This window comes from Eulemur rufifrons, chromosome 4, assembly GCF_041146395.1.
Source record: "Eulemur rufifrons isolate Redbay chromosome 4, OSU_ERuf_1, whole genome shotgun sequence".
NCBI classification, from domain to species: domain Eukaryota; kingdom Metazoa; phylum Chordata; class Mammalia; order Primates; family Lemuridae; genus Eulemur; species Eulemur rufifrons.
Genome location: NC_090986.1, coordinates 68,604,334 through 68,628,515, shown reverse-complemented (window position 1 = coordinate 68,628,515; position 24,182 = coordinate 68,604,334). Strand labels below are relative to the sequence as shown.

General features: G+C 33.8%; 1 protein-coding gene across 2 annotated transcripts in view; it reads left to right on the top strand.

Moving 5' to 3' along the window:
• Nucleotides 1-662: 662 nt before the first annotated feature.
• The window catches only part of COG6 (component of oligomeric golgi complex 6), an 89,284-nt gene continuing 65,764 nt past the window's right edge, over nucleotides 663-24,182 (top strand). Inside the window, exons 1-11 of one of the 2 annotated variants that reach the window (XM_069467302.1) lie at nucleotides 663-889; nucleotides 2,052-2,195; nucleotides 5,052-5,123; nucleotides 6,035-6,093; nucleotides 10,951-11,062; nucleotides 12,728-12,810; nucleotides 13,239-13,309; nucleotides 14,991-15,084; nucleotides 19,756-19,884; nucleotides 19,965-20,056; nucleotides 21,602-21,666. In XM_069467302.1, the coding sequence (XP_069323403.1) occupies nucleotides 737-889; nucleotides 2,052-2,195; nucleotides 5,052-5,123; nucleotides 6,035-6,093; nucleotides 10,951-11,062; nucleotides 12,728-12,810; nucleotides 13,239-13,309; nucleotides 14,991-15,084; nucleotides 19,756-19,884; nucleotides 19,965-20,056; nucleotides 21,602-21,666 (1,074 nt within the window). In that variant the 5' untranslated portion in view covers nucleotides 663-736. The remainder of the gene's footprint in view (nucleotides 890-2,051; nucleotides 2,196-5,051; nucleotides 5,124-6,034; nucleotides 6,094-10,950; nucleotides 11,063-12,727; nucleotides 12,811-13,238; nucleotides 13,310-14,990; nucleotides 15,085-19,755; nucleotides 19,885-19,964; nucleotides 20,057-21,601; nucleotides 21,667-24,182) is intronic. The other variant, XM_069467301.1, reaches the window with a different exon arrangement.

Below are 24,182 nucleotides of genomic sequence, written 5' to 3'. Positions count from 1 at the left end.
TGGGAATTCAGTTCTCATTTGTTACTCACATCCTCGTCCATTACTTCATAGTGACACTGGCTCTGGTCCATTTGTGGAACAGCCAAGTTTCTTCCCGTTTTGGGGCCTCTGCACTTACATTACACTTTCTCTTGCCTGGGAACTATTTCTCCTTACGTTTCCGATTCTCCACCACATCTCAGTTTAAGTGCAAACTCCTTTCCAAACTTTCCCGAGTAAAGTGGGCCTCTCCATCATCGTTCTCTTTCACTGCACTTCATTTCCTTCTGAGCAAGCATCACAACCTAACAACAACTACAAACTCCTTCGTCTGGCTCAGACACACAATGTAGATTCTCCAGTGACTACCAGGGTACCTGGCACATATTATGCCTTCGATAACTACTTTAAAAAAAAAAAAAAAAAAAAGGAATTCGTGCAAAGAGAATTAATTAGAACACATATGCTAGGCACAGATCTCGGTGTATTCTACATAGAGTTCCTAATGTCAAGCATTCACCATTCCAGTATCTTTTAATCCCACAAATCTCCTCCCACTTGAGGACCTTGCCCCGCCCTCCCGCAAATCCACCCTCGCGCTTCTAGGAGCCTGAGCAGGGTAACCCAGGTAGAGCCTTCCGGGACTGGGGCGCATGCGCGGCACGATCCGCACATGCGCAGTGCTTGCGCTGCCGCCGTGGTCCCTGCCCCGGGCCGAGTTGGCAGCCCAGCAACTGGGGTCGGGACGCGCAGTGCTATGGCCGAGGGCGGCGGGGAAGTGGTCGCAGTGCCGGCGTCCGGGGCTTCCAACGGCCTCAGCAATGGGGCGGGCGGGACCTCGGCGCCCACCAACAACCCGTTGTCGCGCAAGCTGCATAAGATCTTGGAGACTAGGCTGGACAACGACAAGGTAACCGGTGCTGGCAGGGCCCGGGGTCATGGGTCCCCCGCGGGGCAGAGGCGGGCCGGGGGGCGGCGTCTGTCCGACACCCACTGCAGTCTTCCTGCCGCGGAGCGAGCCGCGAGTGACCCCAGACCCGCGGGATCGGCTGCTCTCGGGAGCAGGGCTGGTGAGAAGGGGGAGCCGGAGGAGCCCCCGGAAGAGCGAAGGGGTTTCTTGGGTGTTCTTCTGACTTAGAGGGGTTCTTTGAAGACTATCTGGGTAGGGTCGGTGAACCGTGGCTCCTCGAGAAGTGCTCCCCCCGCCACCTCCAGGGATCTTCGGGGGTCTGAGCCAGGAGAGAGGAGGAGAACACGGGGCAGGGTAAGAAACCTATGCAGAAGAGCAGATCCCAAGATACGGCAGCGCGAATGGGGATTAGGAGGAACCTGAGAACAGTGGTCGTGAGAGAGCATTTCCCTTGACAAGTGACAACTGCTGGGAGCATCTGCAGTGTAAAGAACTATTTCTGCCCATAGCTCAAATGAACTCATATCTACTGGCTTTTGTTGTCAGCTAAGCACGATGTATGATTGAAGGGCTCAGGCTGTATTTCTTTACAAGACAAACTGTCCACATGGTCTCCCAAGTATCTCCTGAAACTTAAGTTGAACTTTCCAGCTGCTGACATACCTAGTTCTCTCTTCTGTTTCCTGGAGTCTCTAGGTAAATTGGTTATGCCAGTGTCGCATAAAGAAAAAAGATATGTAAAAACGAAAGCTTTTTAGGTGAATCTAGAGGTAACTGAAAATAAGCTGTTAATAAGAATTTGACTCCTGTGTGTAAAAAAATAACATTGCAGTGTAATGAGTAAGAAGGAAGGGCTCTGCGCCACTACTTATTATTAGATAGACTTAGTATTTGTAATCTTTGCAATTCCAAACAATTCTGCAGTGAATGACCTGAAATATATATATATATATATATATATGCCATTATGCATAAGTAAGTATACCGTTACTGTGTTCTGGAAATAAATTTACTGTGAAGTAATTTGAAGGTTATCCAATATTTTTTGGATTGTTTAATGGAAATAAATTATTTGAACATGATTTCTTTACATTTTAGCTTGAGAGTAGGAAAACATTTAAAAATCAGTCCCAATGACTTTCTTCTGTTACCAATTGTGTAGGAGATGTTGGAAGCTCTCAAGGCACTTTCAACCTTTTTTGTTGAAAATAGTTTGCGGACCCGAAGAAATTTACGTGGAGATATTGAACGTAGAAGTTTAGCCATCAATGAAGAATTTGTAGGCATTTTCAAGGAAGTGAAGGAGGTATGTAAACTCTTTTCACATAACATTTATTGAGAACATACTATATGCCTGGCTCTGTGCTAAGTATTTTTTGAATCAGGTTGATATGTTTGGTATTCATATACTATGTCCAAAAAGAAGATGTAGCTACTTAGTCCTGCTGCTTCTGGGTCTTTGTTTGTATCATTGTGATTTCAGAATCTGACCTCCAGTAATACTGGTTCTTAGAAAGTTGTGATACTGTTCTAGGAGATTATCTTAGGAATTTTAGCCTTTTAAGCAAAAAGTAACATTTCTCTGAATGGCTTTCCAATAGTAATATAATATCCCCTCATTGAATAAACCTCTTTTGGATAACCTTTTCTCCATTGGAGATTAGTTAGAATTGAGTTGCTTTTTACTGTATCTTAAATTAAGAACTTTTCAGATTAAGATCAATTACTTCAAAGTGTCAAAAGGACTCCGGAGTTAATTTGAAGAGGCTTCCACTGGCCAAAGATAGGACAATTTGACTATCAATGAGAATAACTGCAGTGGACCGAAACACATCAAACATGAAGTCCATGAGTTCATAAGGGTATTGAAACAGAATGCTCATTGGTTGTCTGTGGTGGTTATAAGGGAACTGACTTCTTATTTTGAAAAGTGCTAAGTAAAAGGAAAGAGTCAAGCACTTGTCTTTTATACCAACTACATATAGTTGTTGAGGGGAGGTGTCTCTATAGAAACAGTCCAACTAATCAATGAAAAGGAAATGGTAGAATGAGAAGATTTTGCAACCACTGTTGAATTTATGGATCTAGTTCAGAACTTCTCGGCCTTGGCACTGTTAACGTTTTGGACCAGTTCATTGTTGGGGACTATCTTTTGCACTGTAGGATGTTCTGCAGCATCCCTGGCCTCTACTCACTAGATGCCAGTAGGACTGCCTTATCCCCAGTTGTGACAGCTAAGAATGTCTCCAGGCATTGTCAAATGCCTCCCAGGGGCAAAATCACTGGGGTTGAGAACCACTGATTTAGCCATTGGTTATCACTAGCTGCTAACCTCACAGAAAGAGAAACACACAGTTATGTGACTCCTGATAAACATATATAACATCATACAAGAAGAATTCTTGCCAGAAAATTGAATTGGAATCTAATCAAACTTATAGATCTGACTTACGGTTTTTAGAAATGCTGGGGACAGAGAGATATGTTAATACCATGAAGATGTCAGGAGAATCTGGAGTGTTCAGAACTGTACAAGCAAATGAACTGGTTTCTTCAACAAATAAATTGTAAGAGAAAGAGAAATAAGGAGAAGTCAGAATCTATAGATTAAAAGAAGAAAGGAGAGAAATATCAACAAATTGCTAGTGAATCTTATTTGGTTCCTGAGTTGAACAAACTATTAAGAAAAGAGGCTATTGGGGAAATTTGAACAATGACTAGATATTTAATATTAAGAGATTATTGTTAAATGTTTAGATGTAAAAATGATACTTTTTCTAATTCCTCTTAGAACATACTGATACGTTTATGGATGAAAAATGACTTACCTGGAATTCAAAAAAATTCAGTTTGTAGGGGAGAGAGAAGGAGAATGAGGAGAGAACTAGAAATTGGATAAGAGAGAGACACAAGTGGCCATAAGTAATTGGTGAAGTTGGGTGATGGGTACATGGGTGTTCATATTCTCTCAACTTTTGTATTTTTTTGAAAATTTTTAATAAAAAGTTTTTAAAAGGTTTATCATATACTAATTGTATTTTACAATCTATAATTTTGTTTAATTGTGGGGGAAAATTTCAATATAAATTCAAATAAAGACTTTAAAAGCAATGTAAGAGTCCTTGAATTATAATTTAGCCAACCTCTGTGTTTAAATCATATATTAAGAGGGATAATTTATTATTTTATAACTCAAATCCATTCAGTGTATTATGGTAGCTAAAGTAAATATTAGGAGTAGTTATTCTTGATCTACGTGGCAGATAATGCCGTAGGGCATTCTTTCTAGATTATATAGTGAGATTTAAGGGAATACTGAGATTAGTTTGCTTAGGTATCTGCTATTGCTGATATTAATTGATATTTTGAAATCATGTTTCTTTTACTGTTCATCTCAAAGCAGTTTAAGATTTAGTTTAATAATTTGACTTATGTTTTATTTATAGTAAAGTATAGAGTAACATTTGAAAATATTTGGTGCTATGATTTTTTTATAATTCAAAGTGCTTTGTGAGATAAGGGAAACAAACTTTTAATTCTAAAACTAAGATTTGTGCTCATATTCTCATAAGTGATTTCCTAATCATAGTTTGTCCTCACATTTTGTTTATAGCTCTCTTGACTGTTTTCATATCTCTTGACCTGATTGGCCCATTCCTTCATGAAACTGCCATGTTTCTATTTGAAGGCCTCGTTTCTGTGTTGGCAGGGACAGGAGTAAGACCCTGTCTGCCACTGAAACTTTCCTTCCTTGTATATTTTTCTGTTGTGTGGCACTAAATTGAATTGGGTAAAAGAAGAGAGTAGTGCAATGTGAAGCTAAATGTGATTTTATGTTATGATCATATTTTTGTTTTTTATTTCAGCATATTATGGGGGTACAAAAGTTTAGGTTACATATATTGCCCTTCCCCCCCCCCGAATCAGAGCTTCAAGCGTGTCCATCCCCTAGACGGGGCACATCGCACTCATTATGTATGTATACACCCGTCCTCTCCCCTGCCCACATCTCATATTTTTATATTAAGGCATTGCTTTAGTAAAGAGTAGAGGACGGTTTAGAGAGGCTGGACATAAAGCCTGGGAGACCTTTTGGAAGACTTTGCGAAGAGAAACTTCATCTTACAGTATCTACAATATTTGATGTTATTTTTCTTTTCAGGAACTTGAAAGCATAAATGAAGATGTTCAAGCAATGAGCAGCTGTTGTCAAGATATGACAAATCGCCTACAGGTATTGTATAATGACCAGATTTTAGCATAATTCCTACCACAAAGTAAGCTTTCGTGTTTCTTTGGGTGATGGTTTATTAATATTGTTCAATTAACTTCAGAGCCTTTGCATTTTTGTCTAGCCAGTAGAGAGCTAACTGTGTAGAATTTTGATAAATCTTTCAATTCCATAATATCCCAGAAGTCCAGCAGGAATGAATTTTTTAGTAGAAAGCCTTAGGAATAATTTCACACTAAAACTGTGCCTGATAAAGACACAGCTAAATTCTGTTCATCCTCACCCTAAAAATGTCCCAGGAAAATATGTATAATTTTAGATCTGTTTATTAAAGCAATCCTAAACTTGGGGAAGGGAGCATTGCTTAGTGTGAAACTTGGCCAGAAATAGTCCTGTGTCCTTTAGATGAGGCTATCTCTAATCTTCACCACAACTCTATATGGTGGATAGTTTGTATATTCCAACTCTCAAATTTTTGTCTCCATCTCAGCCATTTCCACTGAGCTCCACACCAGCGTTTCAGTGACTTAATGTGCTACCCTATTTAGAATATTTCAGTTCAACATATGCATAACTGAAGTCATGGTCTTCACCCTTACTTGCTCTTCCATTGCTATTGTTGCACTAAAAAGCATCATCAACTATTCAGTTCTTTAATCAGCATCCAGATCCCTTATCCTTTCTTGTAAGCGTTAGCATTATGTGTTTATGGAGACCTCTGAGTGAGTCCCTTTTAATAAAGTAGTTCATGAACCTTGAAATATCTATGTATTGCATTTACTTGGACATTTTTTAAACTTTTGAGTTCTGTAGAGTGAGCTCATTTGCTTTGAACTTCAGTAAGTGCCAGTATTAGTTTTCTGAAATATAATAAAATTGGAACATACTGATATTAACTATGATTACAATTTTAGGCGGCAAAGGAACAGACTCAAGATTTAATAGTAAAAACTACTAAGCTTCAATCTGAAAGGTAAGTTTTTATTTATGGTCACCTCTTTGATAATTTGGAGATTAAGTAGAAAGAAAATTATGGATCAAAGTTAAAGCAGGATAATAAAAAACAGTTCAAAATTGGTGTAAGACATGAGGTCCTAAGCTATATCTGATAGTAACTTAAACATGAAATAGTAGTTTAGAAATATTAAACTTATATTGAGGTTGAGAGATTATTCCTTCTTTGGAATAGAAGTGATGATGTGTTGTTTGTTTGCTGTGGAATTCAGAAATGATTGCTTTTTAATCAGATTTTTAGTAATTTTACTACTAGTATTTTTTCACAATTATTATCTTTTTTTTTTAAACTATGATTTATCCTCTCTGGTATAATTCAGAGTTAACTGTATAAATTCTCCTTGTACTTTACACAAGTAGGTATACTATTTGTTGATTGAATGAATGAGTGAATGAAGGTAAGTACAATGTGGATTAGTGTAAATGTTGTGTTGAATATTGCTAAAACTCATTGACAATAAGGTAAAACTCATTAACAGTGCATCTCTTATGTCCAGAGTCATGTAGAGAGGGATGAGTATTATACTATGATGCAATATACCTGTGTACTGCTCAGTAGTTGGGTACATCACTTAAATGTTTGAATAGTCTAGGTGTTTTTTCAGTAATGTGGAGATACTACTACCATAACTGCTCATTATAGAGTAGCTCAGTATGATATAGACCAGAGGTCATCAAACTATGGCCACAGGCCAAATCCAGCTTACCACCTGTTTTTGTAAGTAAAGTTTTATTGGCATACATCCATGCTTGTATGTTTACATACTGTCTATAGCTGCTTTCACCCTACTATACCAGAATTGTTTGGTTACAACAGGGACCATATGTGGCCTACAAAGCCTAGGCTATTTACTACCTAGACTTTTACAGAAAAAGTTTGTCAATCCTGATTACTAGTATTTTTCAAACTACAGATCAAGACCAAATTGGAGTTGTAAAATTATTTAATTAGATCATAAATAGCCTTAGAAATGAAATAGGATAAATTAAAATAGAAATAGTTGGAATAAATGTTATTTTGTGAAGCCTTTGTTTGAGTTTCTGGTAATGGTTTAATGTACTTCTTATTGTGGGCCATGGTCAGAAGAGTTTGAAAGACACTGTTCTAGACCAAGAATGGCAAGTACATTGCCTCCATTCCTTAGTTTCACATCCGTTGGTCTTGACATTCTTTCATATTGATCCCTTAATCCTTCTTAACACAATTCTCTTTAGACTAAGATATGATGAACGGGCAATTATAAAGAGTGCAGAGGTATGAAGTTATTTGTGTAAGAGTATATTGTGGGTCTCAGGGATAGAAAGGACTTAGAGATCAGTTGCAGTGATCCTTTGCAGTTAAGATAATAACCAATATAATTTACTTTTCTATCTTAAAGAAACAGTAAAAAGTGGTGAAACGAACAAAATGAAATATGCTATATACCAACATCATTTAAAAAATACTATCTTTAGCCAATAGCACAAAACAGAGCAACCGTATTTTCTTTACATATATCGGGAATACACCATTGGATATTGAAACATGTAGATTATTTTAGACCTGTGATCTTCAAACTGCAGTCCATTGAAACTTAGAGTTTCTTTGTAAGAATTAAGAAGATACGGAGTTTTTGAAATCACATTCTCTACATCTTAATTTTAGTTAGAGTAATTATGCTTTTACTTATTTAGTATATTAGGTTTCTATGTAAGGTTTTGTTTGAAAAAAGGGTTTGACAATGGGAAAATATAAAAATTTTGCCCCATTTTAAGACTAGTTGAAAGGTAGAATACCAAATAAAATAATGTTTCTCAATTTTATTCTTCATGTCAGAGAAAAATCTTAAAATTAAGTGTTAAAGTTTTATCAAAGCTTAATCTTAATTTCATGCTTTTAGAGCCTCTTTTTTTCTTTATTAGCTAAATGCTCTTTCACTAAAATCCACTTTTACCTGTATTGTGATTCCTACAAGCCAAAATGAGAGCAGTTCATTGTCTTTCTCAGAATTATGCGGTTGAAAGTTGCCCAGATAGGAATTGAAATTAGGTGGTCTAAACCCTACATTCCCTTTTGTTATGTTAGCATTGTAGTTCTGTATTGTAAAGCTGGATAAACAGTCCTACCCCAAATCAGTATTTAATTACTTGATGTTGACCTGTTAGTGGGTTGGTGGTACTTTTCAGGGCTTACTTTCAATCCTTTCTCAACATTTAATCAAAGACTTGGGAGAATATACAGGTAACTTACTGAAAAATTGTGAGTGGCACAAAGTATAGAAAGTTAAGTGTAATATATCCATATAATCAAGCTTTTGAGAAAAAACAGGGTATCTACAAGAGGGTGAATAGGAGATAAAAGGTCTCAAAAAATGGCAGAAGGTTGAAAAAATGAGAATTATTTATTTAGAAGTGTAGGAAGGACTAAGAGGAACATGATGGCTATCTTTAAGTATTTCAGGATCTGTCCTGTTTAAAAAGGCTGGATTTATTGTGTATTGTTTCCGAGGTTGGAGCTGAGTCTCAAAGGAGAAATTTATAGGTACCAAATTTTGGCTTTTTATAAGCAAGAATTTTCTACCCATTACAATATGAACAATTACTTCTTCAAAGTTTTTTTTTTTGTCACTGAAAATACGTAGTCTGATGTGAAGTGTCATTTGGAACCATCTGTAATTTTATCCCAATTTTCCTTTCTGTTCTTTCTTCACAGTGTTATTCAGATACCCTACACCTTACCACAATAAACATAAGAACCACCTGGGAGCTTGATAGGATGGCAAGTTTGACCTCCATCCTCAGAGATTCTGATTGTATAAAAATAAACTACTGTATTTTCTGATTATTGATTCAGGAGATATTGAATTGGGCTCAGGCTTCTGCCCTTTTAACAATATCCCGGGTATTTCTGTGCTGATGGCCCAGAGACTATAATTTGAAAGACCTTGCTTTAGCCAAAATATTATTTGTATCTTTTATTTTTTATCCCTTTCTTGTGATTATCGTGATCATGCTGTAAAAGAAACAGTATGAGGAAAAATTTTAAAACAATTTTTGGTTTAAATATTTTTTAAATTGGGTTTGGAGATTGTATGGATTTCTTTTTAATAAAAATTTTGTCTGATCTAACCGTGTTTTTCCCTCCCAATACACAAGAGCTTTCTTTTTTTGGGCACACATCATTTAAGAGTGGGTGATGCTGTTTATTTCCTGATTTAACTACATTTATCAACCAGGTAGACTTTTTCTGCATTCTTGTTCATTGTACCTGGAATTCCATTTCCCAGAATTCATTTGTTGAAAACTCATTTATCCTTTAAGGTCCCATGGTGGTTTGTGCTCATGATACATTTAAAAATATTTTATAAAATTTTAGAATTTTAGGCAACCATGTGTGTGTACATGCATATGTATGTTCCTTGAGAACATATATATGTCTCTGTATATATATATTTCAAAGAGTCTTTATGACTTTGAAAAATGGTACAGTTCATAGGAAGTTTAATCAACCTTTGTACTTTACGGTTCTATTATCTAGCTATTTTCCCATGCTTGTCCAAGAGCCTTTACTCAGTCACCAGAAAAAAATTAATCAATTCCTTCTGTGTCCTCCCACAACATGTTGCTAATCTAACACTTATCTTTTGCTCTATAATTCTTAAACATTTGCTGGACATTATGGTCTTTGTGTATTTTAACAGGACATCAAGGGCAGTGTATTAATGTAATTGTTCTTTGTACCCATTGCTTTCTGCACAACAAACTTAATTAATTGAATACGTTCATATAGTTACTTTAATATTTTAAAATAGTTATTGCAGACGTTGCCTGTGATGGTTCTTAAGATTCAAGAATCTTTCTTTATAGGAATAATACTGATTGTACTTACACTGAAATTAAAGTTACTGAGGACTGAAAAGTATCAAACCAGAAGAATGTATTAGATGCTTTTTAAAGCTATATTTTGCATGGGCATAATACTAAATGCAATTGTATGTTAAAAGAATTATTTTTTTGTTTATTTTAAAAACATCTTTGTTTCAGTATAATTCACATACCATAACATTCACCATTTAAAGTATATAATTCATTGAGTTTTAGTATATTCAGAGTTGTGCAACTATCATTGCAATATAAGTTTAGAACATTTTCTCTACTCCAGAAAGAAACCTGTGACCATTCGCAGTCACCCCAGCCTTAGTCCACCAGTAATCTACTTTCCACCTCTCTAGATTTGCCTATTATATACCTTATATATAAATGCAATGATACAATATATGGCCTTTTGTGGGTGGCTAGCTTCTTTCACTTAGCATAAATATTTTCAAGTTTCATCTATTACTTCAGCCTTTTCATTGATAAATTACATTCCATGGTATGGATACACCATATTTTGTTTACCCATTCACCAGTTAGTAGACATTGTGAAACTTTAAAGGCCTAGGATTTTTTAGCAACTGAGAAGAAATTGGTTGAAAACAGGTACATATTTCTCACCTATAAAAATAACCTTGTAAATTACAAGATAAAACTATTCAAGTACTTGTAAGTGGCTGAATACTTGTAATGCCCGGACTATTTGTGAACTTATTTCTTCTTTTGTGTAATGTTCAACTCCTTTTATTGTGTGCAAATATTTGAATAGAATATTAGCAAATTTTATCACCTACTTGTCTGTAGGACTTTAAGTCTTTGAGGTAGAAATGAGGCTTTAGAAGATGTTGAGATTCTTTCATACCTTTGTTTTAAAAAGTTAATGTCTGAGATATAATTTGTTTTAAAGCTGTGCAAATGCATTGCATGCTTGATTTTTATTGCTTGTTTTTTTTAATTCTAGCCTAAGGTTAGAAATAAGAGCACAAGTTGCAGATGCCTTCTTATCCAAGTTCCAGCTAACTTCTGATGAAATGAGTCTTCTTCGAGGTACAAGAGAAGGGCCTATTACTGAGGTATTCTTGATTTCTGTTATAATCATTTAAAGTATAGCAGTTACAGATGTTATAGAGAAATTGCTTTTTTTTTAAGGCTTTATTATCTCACTTAAAAAAGTTTCATCTGAAAATATTTTTAAATTTGGAAATTAAGAGAAATGTCTTAATTTCTTTTTAATTTTTATTTTTTCAAAATAATACGTGTACTTTTTTTTAAAGTCCAAGAGCACAACAAAGCTTATAAAGAAAACCTGCATCATCTCTCCCTACAGCTAGGTCCTTTGTAAACCATTTTCAACTTTGTTAATTGCTTCTTTTATAAATTCTGTATTCTAGTTCTATAATTAAAAAGAATATTCTTTGATTATGTTAGCTATTTTCTGTTGATTTCCTAAAATGAAATATGAGGATTTAGCCTCTTAGCTCCTCTCTACCCTTCCCCCAACACAAACAATACACACAAATTTTCTCTTTATGGCCTTCATAACTCATAGTATAGTTATAGCACAGTTCCTTTTTTTTCATTACAGTGACATTACAGTGATTATGTGTTCTTTTCTTTTATAACCTTTTGTCTTTCCTGGAGTTGGAAATTGCTTATCTTTTCATCTAATTAATTTTTAAAGCTATGCCATTTTTTTCCAAATTGACCAACAAAACTGTAAAACTTCTCAAAATGCTAAACAACAATAAAAAGTTTCTTTTTTTTTTTTTCTTGAAAACATTCAATTTTTCCAGAAAGGAACCTTGTGATCTCCTCAGTGGGAGGAGCCATAAATTTAAGCCTGTTGTCATCATTCTGAGATAGAAGGCAAGAAGGGTTCTTAAGATGGGGAAGGAGTCTTAGTGAGCATTTCTTAGTAGATATCACTTTTACTGCCTTGGCTGGAATGGAACCAACCCTCTGGGAGTAGGGAGGGAGGTAGGTGAGAGAATTGGTAGAGACATTTCCTATTAGTATGTACTGTAATTTGAGGATTGTAGCACATTTGAAATATTTGACATCATACTTTTTCTTTACTTGGCAGAAATACTAAGCAATATTAGAGAACTATTAGAGAAAACCCTCTAGTTTTATTCATCAAAGAAAAATAACACATCCATTATTTGCATGGTTGGAACACTGTGGCATTCTGGAAACTAAGGTTCCAGTATATTTTTCTAAAGAAAAGTTCAGCCTCAATCAATTCTTAAATATTTAATGAACATCTTTTATATGTTCAGGTTTGCATTCTGCTCTTGAAAGAGGTGGCAAGAACAAGTGTATAACAGATATATAAAATGTCATCTTCAGCAATAGGAATGCCATGCTTCAGTCATAGATGCGTAATACATAGTATGCTTTTCTTTATGTAATAATCTTTAGGTTTGTATTATTTCTCTCTCAGTAGACTATACACTTCTTGAGGGCAGGGATTTTTGTCTTTATAAATTTTGTATTCCTAGCAACTAGCACACTATTTGTATTTGGCAGAGTAGGCATTGGATTAATAGATGTTTTAAAATGTGAATAAATGCCTGTTACCCCCGCTGTAAAAATTTAGAGAAAGTTGAGATCCTTATGGGAAGGCTTAAATAGAATAGGTGAAAGAATTTGTTTTCCCTTTGTAGTGATCTTTCAATTTTAAGTAATGTGATTTTACCTGAAAGCATGAACATAAAGTCACATTCTTAATTTTAAAGGATTTTTTCAAGGCACTGGGAAGAGTAAAACAGATTCATAATGATGTCAAAGTTCTCTTGCGTACAAATCAGCAAACAGCAGGGTGAGTAGCTGTTCATTGCACTAATTGTATTGCTATTTACGTTTCCAAAATTTGAAAGACATTCTAGGTTCTTTTTGAAGCTGTATGACGTTTTGTGAAATAGGAGTTTAATCTTTATTTATCTTTGGAAAAAGGGGAAGTTATACCCTGACATGTTTAGACTAAAACAGCAGTTGATAAGTAAGTGATGATATTGAAATTTGATTAATTTTAATAAATTGGATTAATTTAATTAAATTAATAAAAATTTAATTAATTTAATTAAATTGGGTTATTTAACTGTAAAAAAACTATTAAAAATCATTCCATAAAATGATCAAAAATTAATGTGCTATTGCCAAATCATTCTGTAATTAAACAAAATAATTAGGTGCTTACATGTAACTATTGACTTAAAGTTTAAATTATAATAAATTTGTTCTTTTTAGTTTAGAAATTATGGAACAGATGGCCCTGCTTCAAGAAACGTCTTATGAAAGACTTTACCGATGGGCTCAAAGTAAGTTATTTCTTTCATGTTGTCTAGATTCATGAATATTAGCATTTTATTTTTAAAATTTCACTTAGTCTTTATTTGATAAATTTTGATTTTAGCAACCAGAAATGTTTTTAAAAAGAAAAACTTTACTTTGAACATATTGTCTTTGTATTTGTACCATGAGCATCTATTATCAGCTAAGCAGTATGCTTGATTAAGGATGGGAATAAAAAATTTAAAAATGAAGACAATGTTTCTGTCCTAGATTATCTTAAAGTTGATTAGATCTCTCTTGTTATTTACATGACTGTAAAATTATAAATGATAAGTTAATTTTTTCCTGTTGCTGTAACAAATTACCACAAGCTTAATGGCTTAAAATAACACGTATTTACTATCTTATGTTCTGTAGGACAGAAATCAGACATGTTTATTTGCATGTCTAAAATCAAAGTGTTCAAAGTGGCTGCATTCATTTCTGTAGGCTCTAAGGGATAATCTGTTTCATTGCTCATTCAGTTTGTTGGCAGAATTCAGTTCCTTCCATTTGTAGGATTGAGGTCTGCATTTCCTTGCTGGCTGTCACTGAGGATTTTCCCATTTTTGAGAGGCTGCCTGCATTCTTTGGCTTGTGGCCCCTTCCTCTGTCTTCAAAGCCAACAGTAATGGGTCAAGTCAGTCTCTCACTTTGAATCTCTCCTGCCTCTTCTTCTGTTGCATATCTCTGACTAACTCTTTTGCCAACCTCTTCCATTTTAAGGCCTGTGTGATTACCTTGGACTCACTGGAGTAATCTGAGAAAATCTCCCTATTTTAAGGTCTATCATGTTAATTTCATCCACAAAGTCCCTTTTGCCAAGTAAGGTAACATATTCACAGGTTCCAGGAATGAAGGTGTGGACATCTTTGGAGGGCCATTATTTTGCCTACCACAAATGCTTTATTTGCTTTAGTTTTGTTTTAAAATATTTCAATAAACTGTTTGCAAAACAGCTTCTTAAAACCAGAGAATATAGTTAAAACAAGCAACAGTGACTATGAAGTCATTTTAAGCTATCTCCAAGTCTGCACATGCATATGTTTTTCTTTATAGTCAGTGCATGCTACATGATGTACTGCTGGTATGAAGTCCTTGTATAGCAAAAGGATGGGAGTTTCTGAACAAGTTCTAAATTTGTTGAACATAGTAGGCATCTGTAAGCATTTTATGGATAAAATTAGAATAGTAAAATAAAGAAAATCTTGGTTGTAGAGATTTTTAAGAGTTTAAAATCCAAACTACTTTGAAATTACATTAATAATTTTATTACCATATATCAATTATTCACATTAATATCTTTAACGAATTGCTTGAAGATTGCTCCTGAGAGAAGGAACTGACGATGTGTTTTCAGAACTCCTCCCCTCTTCCCTTATGCTGCCATGTGTATGGCAGTGATTCAGTAAATATCCGTTCATTGATTGGTTTCTTTGAATTGTCGTTTTTTGTAATAATATATGTGGACATTTAAAGTTATAGAACTGCTTAAACTTAAATTTTTTGTTTGACAGCAAAAATTAGTTTTTGATTGGCATATTCTCTAGGTTTTTCTAAGCGTTTTTTTCCTAGGATGTATGCTATAGAATTTAGGCTCCTGATATACAATGGACATAATAAAGACCTAATTTTAATTTAATAGAAGTTATGTAAATTATTTTTCAGGTGAATGCAGAACATTGACACAAGAATCATGTGATGTATCTCCAGTATTAACTCAGGCAATGGAAGCCCTGCAGGATAGACCTGTCTTATATAAGTTGGTGACTTTCTGCTTTTCTTAATTTTTATCTTTTCTTTCTTTTTAAACTCCAATGATAACGAGAAGTGACTTTCTTCTAATTAAAAAAGAAACTCTACTTTTCCTTTCATAATTTACATTAATGTTCAGTATATCAAATTCACATATAGTCGCTTGAGTAATATTTATAATAATTTCAGTGATCTTTTCATCTCAACTTGTATGGGTATCATTGGCATATCAGCTTATTTGAGTATTACCTGCTATAGAATATAATATGGAGAGGAAAATCAAGGTGTCCCCGCATCTCCACTACCTCTTATTTATGTAGAGGTTAAGTGGCTTCTCCCTAGTCTGTCATCTCATTAACTCCCTTGGAATAGTAAGTTACTAAAACTCCTGTATCAACCATGCCTGGAGAGAAGGAAGTCATATAGGGACTGAGAGAAATAATTACTCAGAGACAAAAAAAAGGATATTTAGTGTCAGTGTTTTATTAATAGAATTCAAGAAAAGAGAGGGTTCAGGTCTTTGATCCTGTAAGTTATGCCAACTAAGAGTTATGTGGTAATACTTTAGATAACAATCCTATGCATTTAAAACTTGTTGACATATTTTTTATTTTTGTATTTTAATTTTATTCTTTTGTTTCTCATAAAAAGTAAATCCTTTTTTTTTTTTTTTTTTAAGTAGTATGAGACTTAAGCTTTAGGTAAACCAAGGGGTTGATGATAATTCAGGAAACAGAAAACTAAGGTACTTTACCAAGGTATTGAATCCTGCTCTGAATCATCCCTTTTAGGTAAACACTTATACTATTTTTAGGGGATTTCCCATTACCTTCTGATTGGAACATTACTTATCCTATAATAAGTTTACAGAACACAAATTCTGGGACAACTTTGTAAAGTAGTAACACTCAAGTGCTACTTACTGAGTACCATGTGTTAAGCACCATTCTAAGTACTAAGGACACAACATCAGTAAAACATTGCCTTCAAATTGCTCTATTTTATGGAACCAAAAATAAACAAATGCATTTTGATCAAATATATTAATTGTATAGTCTAAGGTCATGTCTCAGGTGCCTATTCTGGGGTAGGGGAAAGAGATGAACATCAGGGAAAGTTTCCTAAGGGAAGTAGGTATAAAGTGAGTTCTGATGGTTGAATAGGCATTTTCTTAGAAGAAAAGGTAGGACAGAACATTTCAGGTTGAGGGAACAGCAGGTGCAAAGTCGTGGATTGAGAGCAAACTTGGACGTTTGGGAATTAATTGCAAAAGCTTGCACTGGCTCTTGAATTAGTAGCAAAGGCCAGATCATAATAGCCCTGAGTGTTGTACATATGCATGTGATAAGCTAATGTTCGCTGTTGATCAGCAGCTTAGCAGTTTATTTCTGTTTTGAAATGTCTTTCCCAACTTTTTCACTTTAAGATACTGGCATTGATTGTGAATCTTTTATTACTTTAAACATTTTTGATGTTTGATTTTAATTAGATGTTACATTGTCTACAGATTAATATTTGTTCACAAGGTTAATCTTTTAAAAGAGATTTGTATGTTTTGAACACCTGAAAAAGACAACTTACTTCTACCACGCAAATAAATTTTTACTGAGTTATAATTCTTGATCAACACTTGGAAAGGACCAATGTTGAATTAATGGTTTATAAGGTGGGCTCTTGAATCAGATTTTTTTGACAAGGCCTTAAACCTTTATAAGCTTCAGTTTTCTTGGTTGTACAAGTATGAGTGCCTATTTTACAGAATTGTTGTGAAGGTTAAATTTGCTAACATGGGGGCTTAATGTAATGCTTGGCACATCACTAAATTTTAGGTATTATTTTGATTTTGAGTGGAAGTGACTAGAAAGCTCTCAGCTAAAGAGGGGTGTATTTAAGGCCTACCTGGCAACCAGGGAAAAAGCTTGAAAGACAAAGACTGGAGCCATACTAAAGAAGCAAAGGCACATTCCAGGGCACAGGGCAATAATGGCAATTTGGGAAATTTTAAGAGGTGTTTGGAAGTTGAGCAAGGCAGTAAGTTTTTAAGGCCAAATGATTGAGATAAAATAAATGCTAAAAAAGAGAAAATTGGCTTCTCCTTAAGTAATCAAATATTTTTTCAAAGTGATAAGTTTCCTTAAATTTAAGAAAAACTTAATAATTTATCATGTTAACCACCAGATGGCACTGTATGAACTTTATAAGTAATGTATTAGTATAAAAGCTTCACTATTCATGATTGTGTCTCAAATCTGTAGTAGCATGTGTAAGAAAAATGTCAATTATTGGAGGCCCTGGGGAAAGTTGCCATACTCAGTGTTTTTTTAGGTAGGATAGAACTAGAATGTTAATGCATTATTTACTTTTGGTAAATCAAGTATAGAAACTTCTTTAAAAAATTATTTATTATAAATGAAGTGAAAAAAATTTAATGATTTCTTTCCTTTGGTAAACCTTCAGAATATGTTATTTAAGAGTGTAGTAATAGGCATATTGCTGATTTTTCTTCATTCTTTATATATTTGTTGTATTCTAAAGAGGAGCTTCTATACTATTCTTTTATCTTTTAACTTGTTTTTTGATCAGAATTTTTCTTCTTTTAATTTACTTTTTGACCAGAATTTTTCCCTTTTTTAACTATAGCTAAACATGATTTAAAAAATCATGTTTAGCTATAGTTAAACTCCATTTTTTAAATGGAATTAACTCTTTTAGCTAGAGACATTTTAGAATATTTACATAATTTGAACACTCACCTTTATAAAAATACATTTTGGATTTTTGATCATTGTTGCAAGAGAGTTTGATTTTGGTCAAAGACATTTTCTTCCATCTCTGGGAAGGATGTTTCATGTCTACAGATATTGTTGAACATTCATTGTGTCTTCTGCTGTTTTTGCTTTCAATTATATTTGTTCTATAGGAGGGTTAATATTAATATTAATGTTTATTCATATTTCATATTATTGAACAGATTAAATTCCAGTGTTTTCCAGGCTTGGTAATTCCGCCCCCACACACACACACTTAAATACCAGTAGATTAACTTTTTTTTGTTATAACAGTAGTACCAGTGAACAGTCCTTGAAACAAATCATGTTGTTTATTTTTACTATGGTTAGTAGGCTCTTGGGAGTGAGGATTAGTTCTATATATTTAAAAAGTTAAAGGTTTGTGAATTTTGTGCTGCCTAAAGTAGTCATCTGGTAATAAGCTCGTTATTTCATAGAATCCAGCGATCATTTAAAAGAAGGCCTTCTTCGGGCCAAACGGATTTATAATTTAAAAGCATGAGAGAGAAAAATAGAAGTGAGCATTTTGGTTCTAATTTGCTTTAAAAATAGAAAGTAAATGCAAGGCAATTAAGCGAAACTTAGGTAGATATTGCACTTTCCCTTTCCTATACTAGTATGTCACTGCAGGGAACTTGAAAACATTTCTTTTTAACTGAAAACTAACACACAAAGAACCACAGTCTGGTTAATAGTAAACAGTCCTCAAAAAAGATTCAGATTCCTAAAAATTTATAGCATTTCACCACATCTCCAGACTTGCCCTTTTATTTGGAAATAATTCCTTTCAGTTTTCTTGTATTTAACAAAATGTGGATTTTTCAATCAATCAGCATATGAAAGAAAGTAGTATAGCCTAAGAAATGAATTCTTTTGGAAATCTTTGGGAAGTTTTGATGATTTTTCTTTATGTATAGGTTAATGAAACTTTATGATTTAGTCTGGCAGAATATTGTTTAGGGATTTAAAAGTTAATGGGTCTAGAAGAATCTGCTAACCTTGGACTGCTAAAAAATATTTTGTTTTCCTGTATACGTTTAAAATAGAAAGAACTTTCAACTGGGAATGGGTCTAAGGAATGGAGGTGATAATGGGAAACAAGGGCTGAGGCTAGTCAAAGAAATGGGCACTGTTGGCAACTCCAGGCCATCTTCATAAATTGCATCTCAAATTGTCCTATCCCCCAGTTCAGAGCTTTCCTTTCCTACCAATTCCTTCACCTTGTTATAGAAAACCGTCTTCTCTCTTTTCAATTATAATGGGTGACTTCTAAATATATATGTATTTTTAAAAAGATACTTGCTGTGTATGCATGATTGGTCAGTAAATTTAAGGAACATTTAATTTAAATGTCTAATATTGAGGTCAAAATAAGCTTTAAAAAATGGATAGCAATTTTGGGGGCAAATTGTGATAGTATGTGTAGAGGATCATTTTTTAATATAGAAGAAAAATCTTAATTTTTGGATTGCAGAGTTCTAATTAAATGACCAGCTTTTGAGTGCTAGATATTATGGTTTCACGTAAAACAGTGGAACATCATGCTTTGGACTGCAAATATACTGAAACTTGAAGAGTTAGGGATTCCCACCTTGGCTTGACTTTGTTTCACTAAATTAATTGCTCTCTCCCTTATGGCTGCTGCCCCTGTTTTAGTCCCAAATCCTAGTATTCTTTCTTGGAAGGAGTAAAAACATGTGCCTTTAGATTGAATTTTCAATATGCTAAAGTTATCTCATAAATCTTTTGTTCTTGTTTAAAAGCAGTATTGTTTGAAGGAGTGCCTAAAGGAGCTGTGTCTTGCTTATCTTAGAAATTGCATGAATAGTTCTGATATAACCATTAGGAAAAAAATGCCAACTGCTTTTCCTATAACCTGTTTCTTCTAGGTATACCTTAGATGAATTTGGAACAGCCAGAAGAAGTACAGTTGTTCGTGGATTTATTGATGCTCTTACAAGAGGGGGCCCAGGAGGTACACCTAGACCTATTGAAATGCACTCTCACGACCCTTTGAGGTATAATTATCAGATAACGGTAGACAATGTTGGATTTTTTTTTCCCAAGGAAATATTTACTAATATTTAGTTTCCATTAGGTATGTGGGAGATATGTTGGCTTGGCTCCATCAAGCTACTGCTTCTGAAAAGGAACACCTTGAAGCTCTCTTGAAGCATGTAACTACACAAGGTAGGTGCACCGATTGTTACTGCTAATACCTAATTTTAGAAAATAGCATAAGCTTCTCTGTTTCTATTCTTGTTGCCATCTTCTTCACAGCGATAAATAAACACTTCTCAACTAGATGGTACAGTGTGTCCTAATTACTCTTTGTCTCTCTAGATTCTCCCTTATTTTGCTAATAGACCCTGTCCTCCCTCACATTCATCTGACTGAGCTGTTCAGTTTTATAGTGGACACTTATAACCTTTCATATCAAGCCTAGACTCCTCTAACTTCAGTTTTAAGACATTTCTGGAGTGTCTAGTGTACCTTATCTCAGATCCTTGCCCTGATACTTTAAAGGTAAAGAGTGGTGTTATCTTCATTTTATCTGTGAGTAAACAGACTGAGTGACTTTCTGAAGGTCATTCATTAAGATACTAGTTCTTTCATTTCTACTACCCAGCTTTTTCATTCTCATGGGACTGTTTTTTAAAATAATTACTGTATGTACTAAGTGTACTTTAAATTTTTGTATTGATTTCAAGGAAAAAAATGACTACATTTGAGAGTTGTTGATGTCTTGCTTATAAAATTCCAAATCTTAGTTGTGGTTACCTAAAACGTGCGTGTTTTAGAGTTTGAGGGCTTAGCGTGTGATTAAAAGATGTTCTGTTTTTGATAGGAAGTAAAGAGATATATTGTGACCTGGTAGCACTTGACTGTTTTGCTTAGCTCAGCCACACATCACCGTGGTTCATCACACGGTCTGCAAGAGAGGCCGGTGTACCGATCGGTGGTGATACTTAACCTCGTAGCTTTCGACTCTTCAGTATTAAGATTCGACTCAGCATATATGTTAGATTGGCACAAAGTCTGCATTTTTTTCAAGTTTTCTTCTGTTATTATTTGAATTACCCAGTTTAAAAGAATGTGTTTCTTTAAAGATGTTTTAGAAAAGTATATATGAGAGGCAGTATTGATTATTAAAGAGGTGGGAAGAAAATAGATTGGAATTAGATGAAATAGGTTATTCTGCGGGAATGACTTAAATCTTCTGAGCCTCACTTTGTCCATCTGTGAGAATGAAGGTGGGTACAAGCAGTAAATGTCAGGTACTCAGTAAAGTACTTGATAAATAGTTAGTATTTAGAAAATAACGCTTTTTCCATTAGATTGTAAGATGTGTTTTTCAACTTTTTGCCCTCAGCTTTTGTGCTCACCAGTACTGTCTGAAATAAGGTGTTTGTATTAATAAAATAAATGCTAATACATCTTCACATCACTTTCTTCAATTGATAAATTTCATAGTCTTTTTTTCCTGTTTCATACATTTAGTTTTTTCCACAAGTAAATGATGTTCATTTTATTAACTGAACAGTCAAATGAACTAACAAGAATTTCTAGGTACACATTAGCTATTAAAGATATCAAACTTAATAAAAAATATTATTATGGTTATTTTAAATGTTATTAATGCTGTTATTCATATGTATCATTGTTACTAGCTTTTTGAACTTATATGAAGCAAAGTATAATAAAAAATTTTAATTATATAGTAATTAATTTTAGGTGTTGAAGAAAGTATTCAAGAAGTTGTTGGGCATATTACCGAGGGTGTGTGCAGGCCTCTAAAGGTAAAATGTTTTGTTTTTATATATGTTGTATGGTATCTGGTTAAATTATTGCCTTATTTTTATGAATTTAAAGAAACCGATACCCATTTGAACTGAAGCTGTAATTTTGGCAAATTAACACATTAATATAGACTAATTAAATACATTTAAGAATAATCATTGCCAATTTTATCTGTAAGAAAATTGGAAATAAATTCTTAGTTTGCACATATTGACTTATTTTTTATAGGTTGTATTTCCTGTGGAAATTTATGTTAATCAATCCAGGAAAAGTCCGTTAAATTGAAACAGCTGATCTATGAACTCTTAACAGAGACTTACTAAGAACATACTGTATTTACTTTGTTGCTTCAAGCACAGTAAATTTTTTTGCTTATCATGGAAATAAATAATAATCCGAGGATAAAATAATATGCATCGATATTATTAACACTGCTTATAGTACAAGGAGCAGAATTTGGAGTCAAACTCGGGTTAGAATTCCCACTTTTCCATTTAATTGTGTTCACTTTTTCTAGTTGCTTAACTCTTCTGCACCTTAATTTGCTCACATTGAACATGTATATAAAAATACCTACCATCCAGGGTTGTTGTGAGAATTAAATCAGATAAAATTTTTGTCACTCAATAAGCCTGCAACAGATGCTCTTTTCTTTTATTAGTATTTATGGAATACTTGGCAATTATGAGTTTACTTTTCTTGCTGATTGACTTCAATTTAGTATATAGAAATTGAAATCCAGAAGTTTTGTTAATTGTTATTAAGAAGTAAATTTTAAAACTAATTTTCTTTTATTTTTGAGATTTTTCTTTGGTATGTTGTCTCAGGCAAGGAGATCTCAGATGACATACCCTGTGACAATTGGTTCTATTTATAAACTTAATAATTACTGTAACTTGATTATCTTAAGGTCTAATTATGTATTCAGTAAATAATAGCAAAGTATTTTGAAATGATTTTGTTTCTCCCAAATGAAATATTTACTTGCCATAGTTTGATTTTCAGACATTCTAGCTCATATAAAAGTTACTTATTTTGTATCCTGTAAGTTATTGGAAAGATAAAAAAAGAACAGGGAGAATAAAAGTAAGATTTATTTTTCTACACTCTTCATACCTTTTTATAACTCCATATAGTTAAATGAAACTCCTAGTCACTTTGATAAGTAAATCGTACTTCATCTGCCTTACCTTTTCCTCTCATTACTTATGGTATTATGCTTCTTATTATAGCTTTTCTTTTCTTTTTTAAAAGTGCTTGTATAAAGTATCATAATTCTAGAATCTGAGGGTTGGAAGGAACCTTAAAATTTCCTGTCCTGGTCTGAGTAAGAAATGTTATTATGTTAAAAATGTTTAACACATTAACTGCCATGTGAGTTGCATTTAACTCACGCTAGTTTTGAGCCTGGGGCCTCATGAAGCACATGTAACTCACACGTCTCTTCACCTTCGGAGCCACAGGAACTATTTTTCAAGTTGCATGTAACTTGCACACAGAAAACAATAAAAAATAACAAATTTTTCATTAAATGAGAAAAGATCATTTTGTTTTCAAAGTTTTTATTCAATTTTCTTAATAAAACACTGTGGCCCCAAGGAAAAAAATTTTTTTCTAGCGTGGCTGGCAGTCAATGTGTTAAACTAACACCTACTGCTTATATAAAGAAATTATGTACCGAAGTCTGTTTTTGTTTTAAAATATACTTAAAAATTTTCATTCCATCTTCCCTGAATGTATATGCCCAGGAAGATGTATATAACAATAGTAAGATGTTGTTGTGATCCCCTGACAAATTTTAATATAAGATACCAAAGGTAAAAATGGAACTAGTAAGCAAGCATCTTTTTGTTGTCAAATGAGGAAAATTCCCTTTAGTTTCTGAAGTAACAGAAACTTTAAATCTTTTTATGTGATAGTAATATTCATTGCATACTTCAGAAAATATTTAGCAAATGTCCACAGTAGCTATACATCAGATTAGCTTGATAGCTATATAAAATCTAACAACTCTTACACCTTCCCTTCCCTTATATACTCAGGGATAGGGTTATCCTATGGTAAGAATTTTCTTTCTGTGTGTAGTATTTTGTTTTGCAATTATAATTCTGAATGTTATTCTTAGTGATCTATGTGTTTTTACATTAATATGAAATTTCTTCTTAATTGATAAGCAGCTAAACTTTTCATAATGGTGTATAATAGATGTTTTGGCTACTTTTCTGTCACTCAATCATTTTTCTTTTTCTGAAGTGTCATCACCATGATAATTTCCAGTCAGTTGCTGCTGCCACCACTTCTTTAGTCTCTGTTGCCCTTTTTTCTTTTTAATTTTTGCTTCTCTTGTCTCCTGTTGTTTTTCCTATGATCGCTGGCTTTTGCTGAAAATGGTTGTCATCTTATATGGCCCTCAAAAGACAGAGTGTTTCTTTTTCTGTGGCAGGCAAGCAATCTTGGTGTGTCATTTGTAAATCTCCTGAATTTGCAGCTTTCTCTGTTGTATTCTGTATTGTAG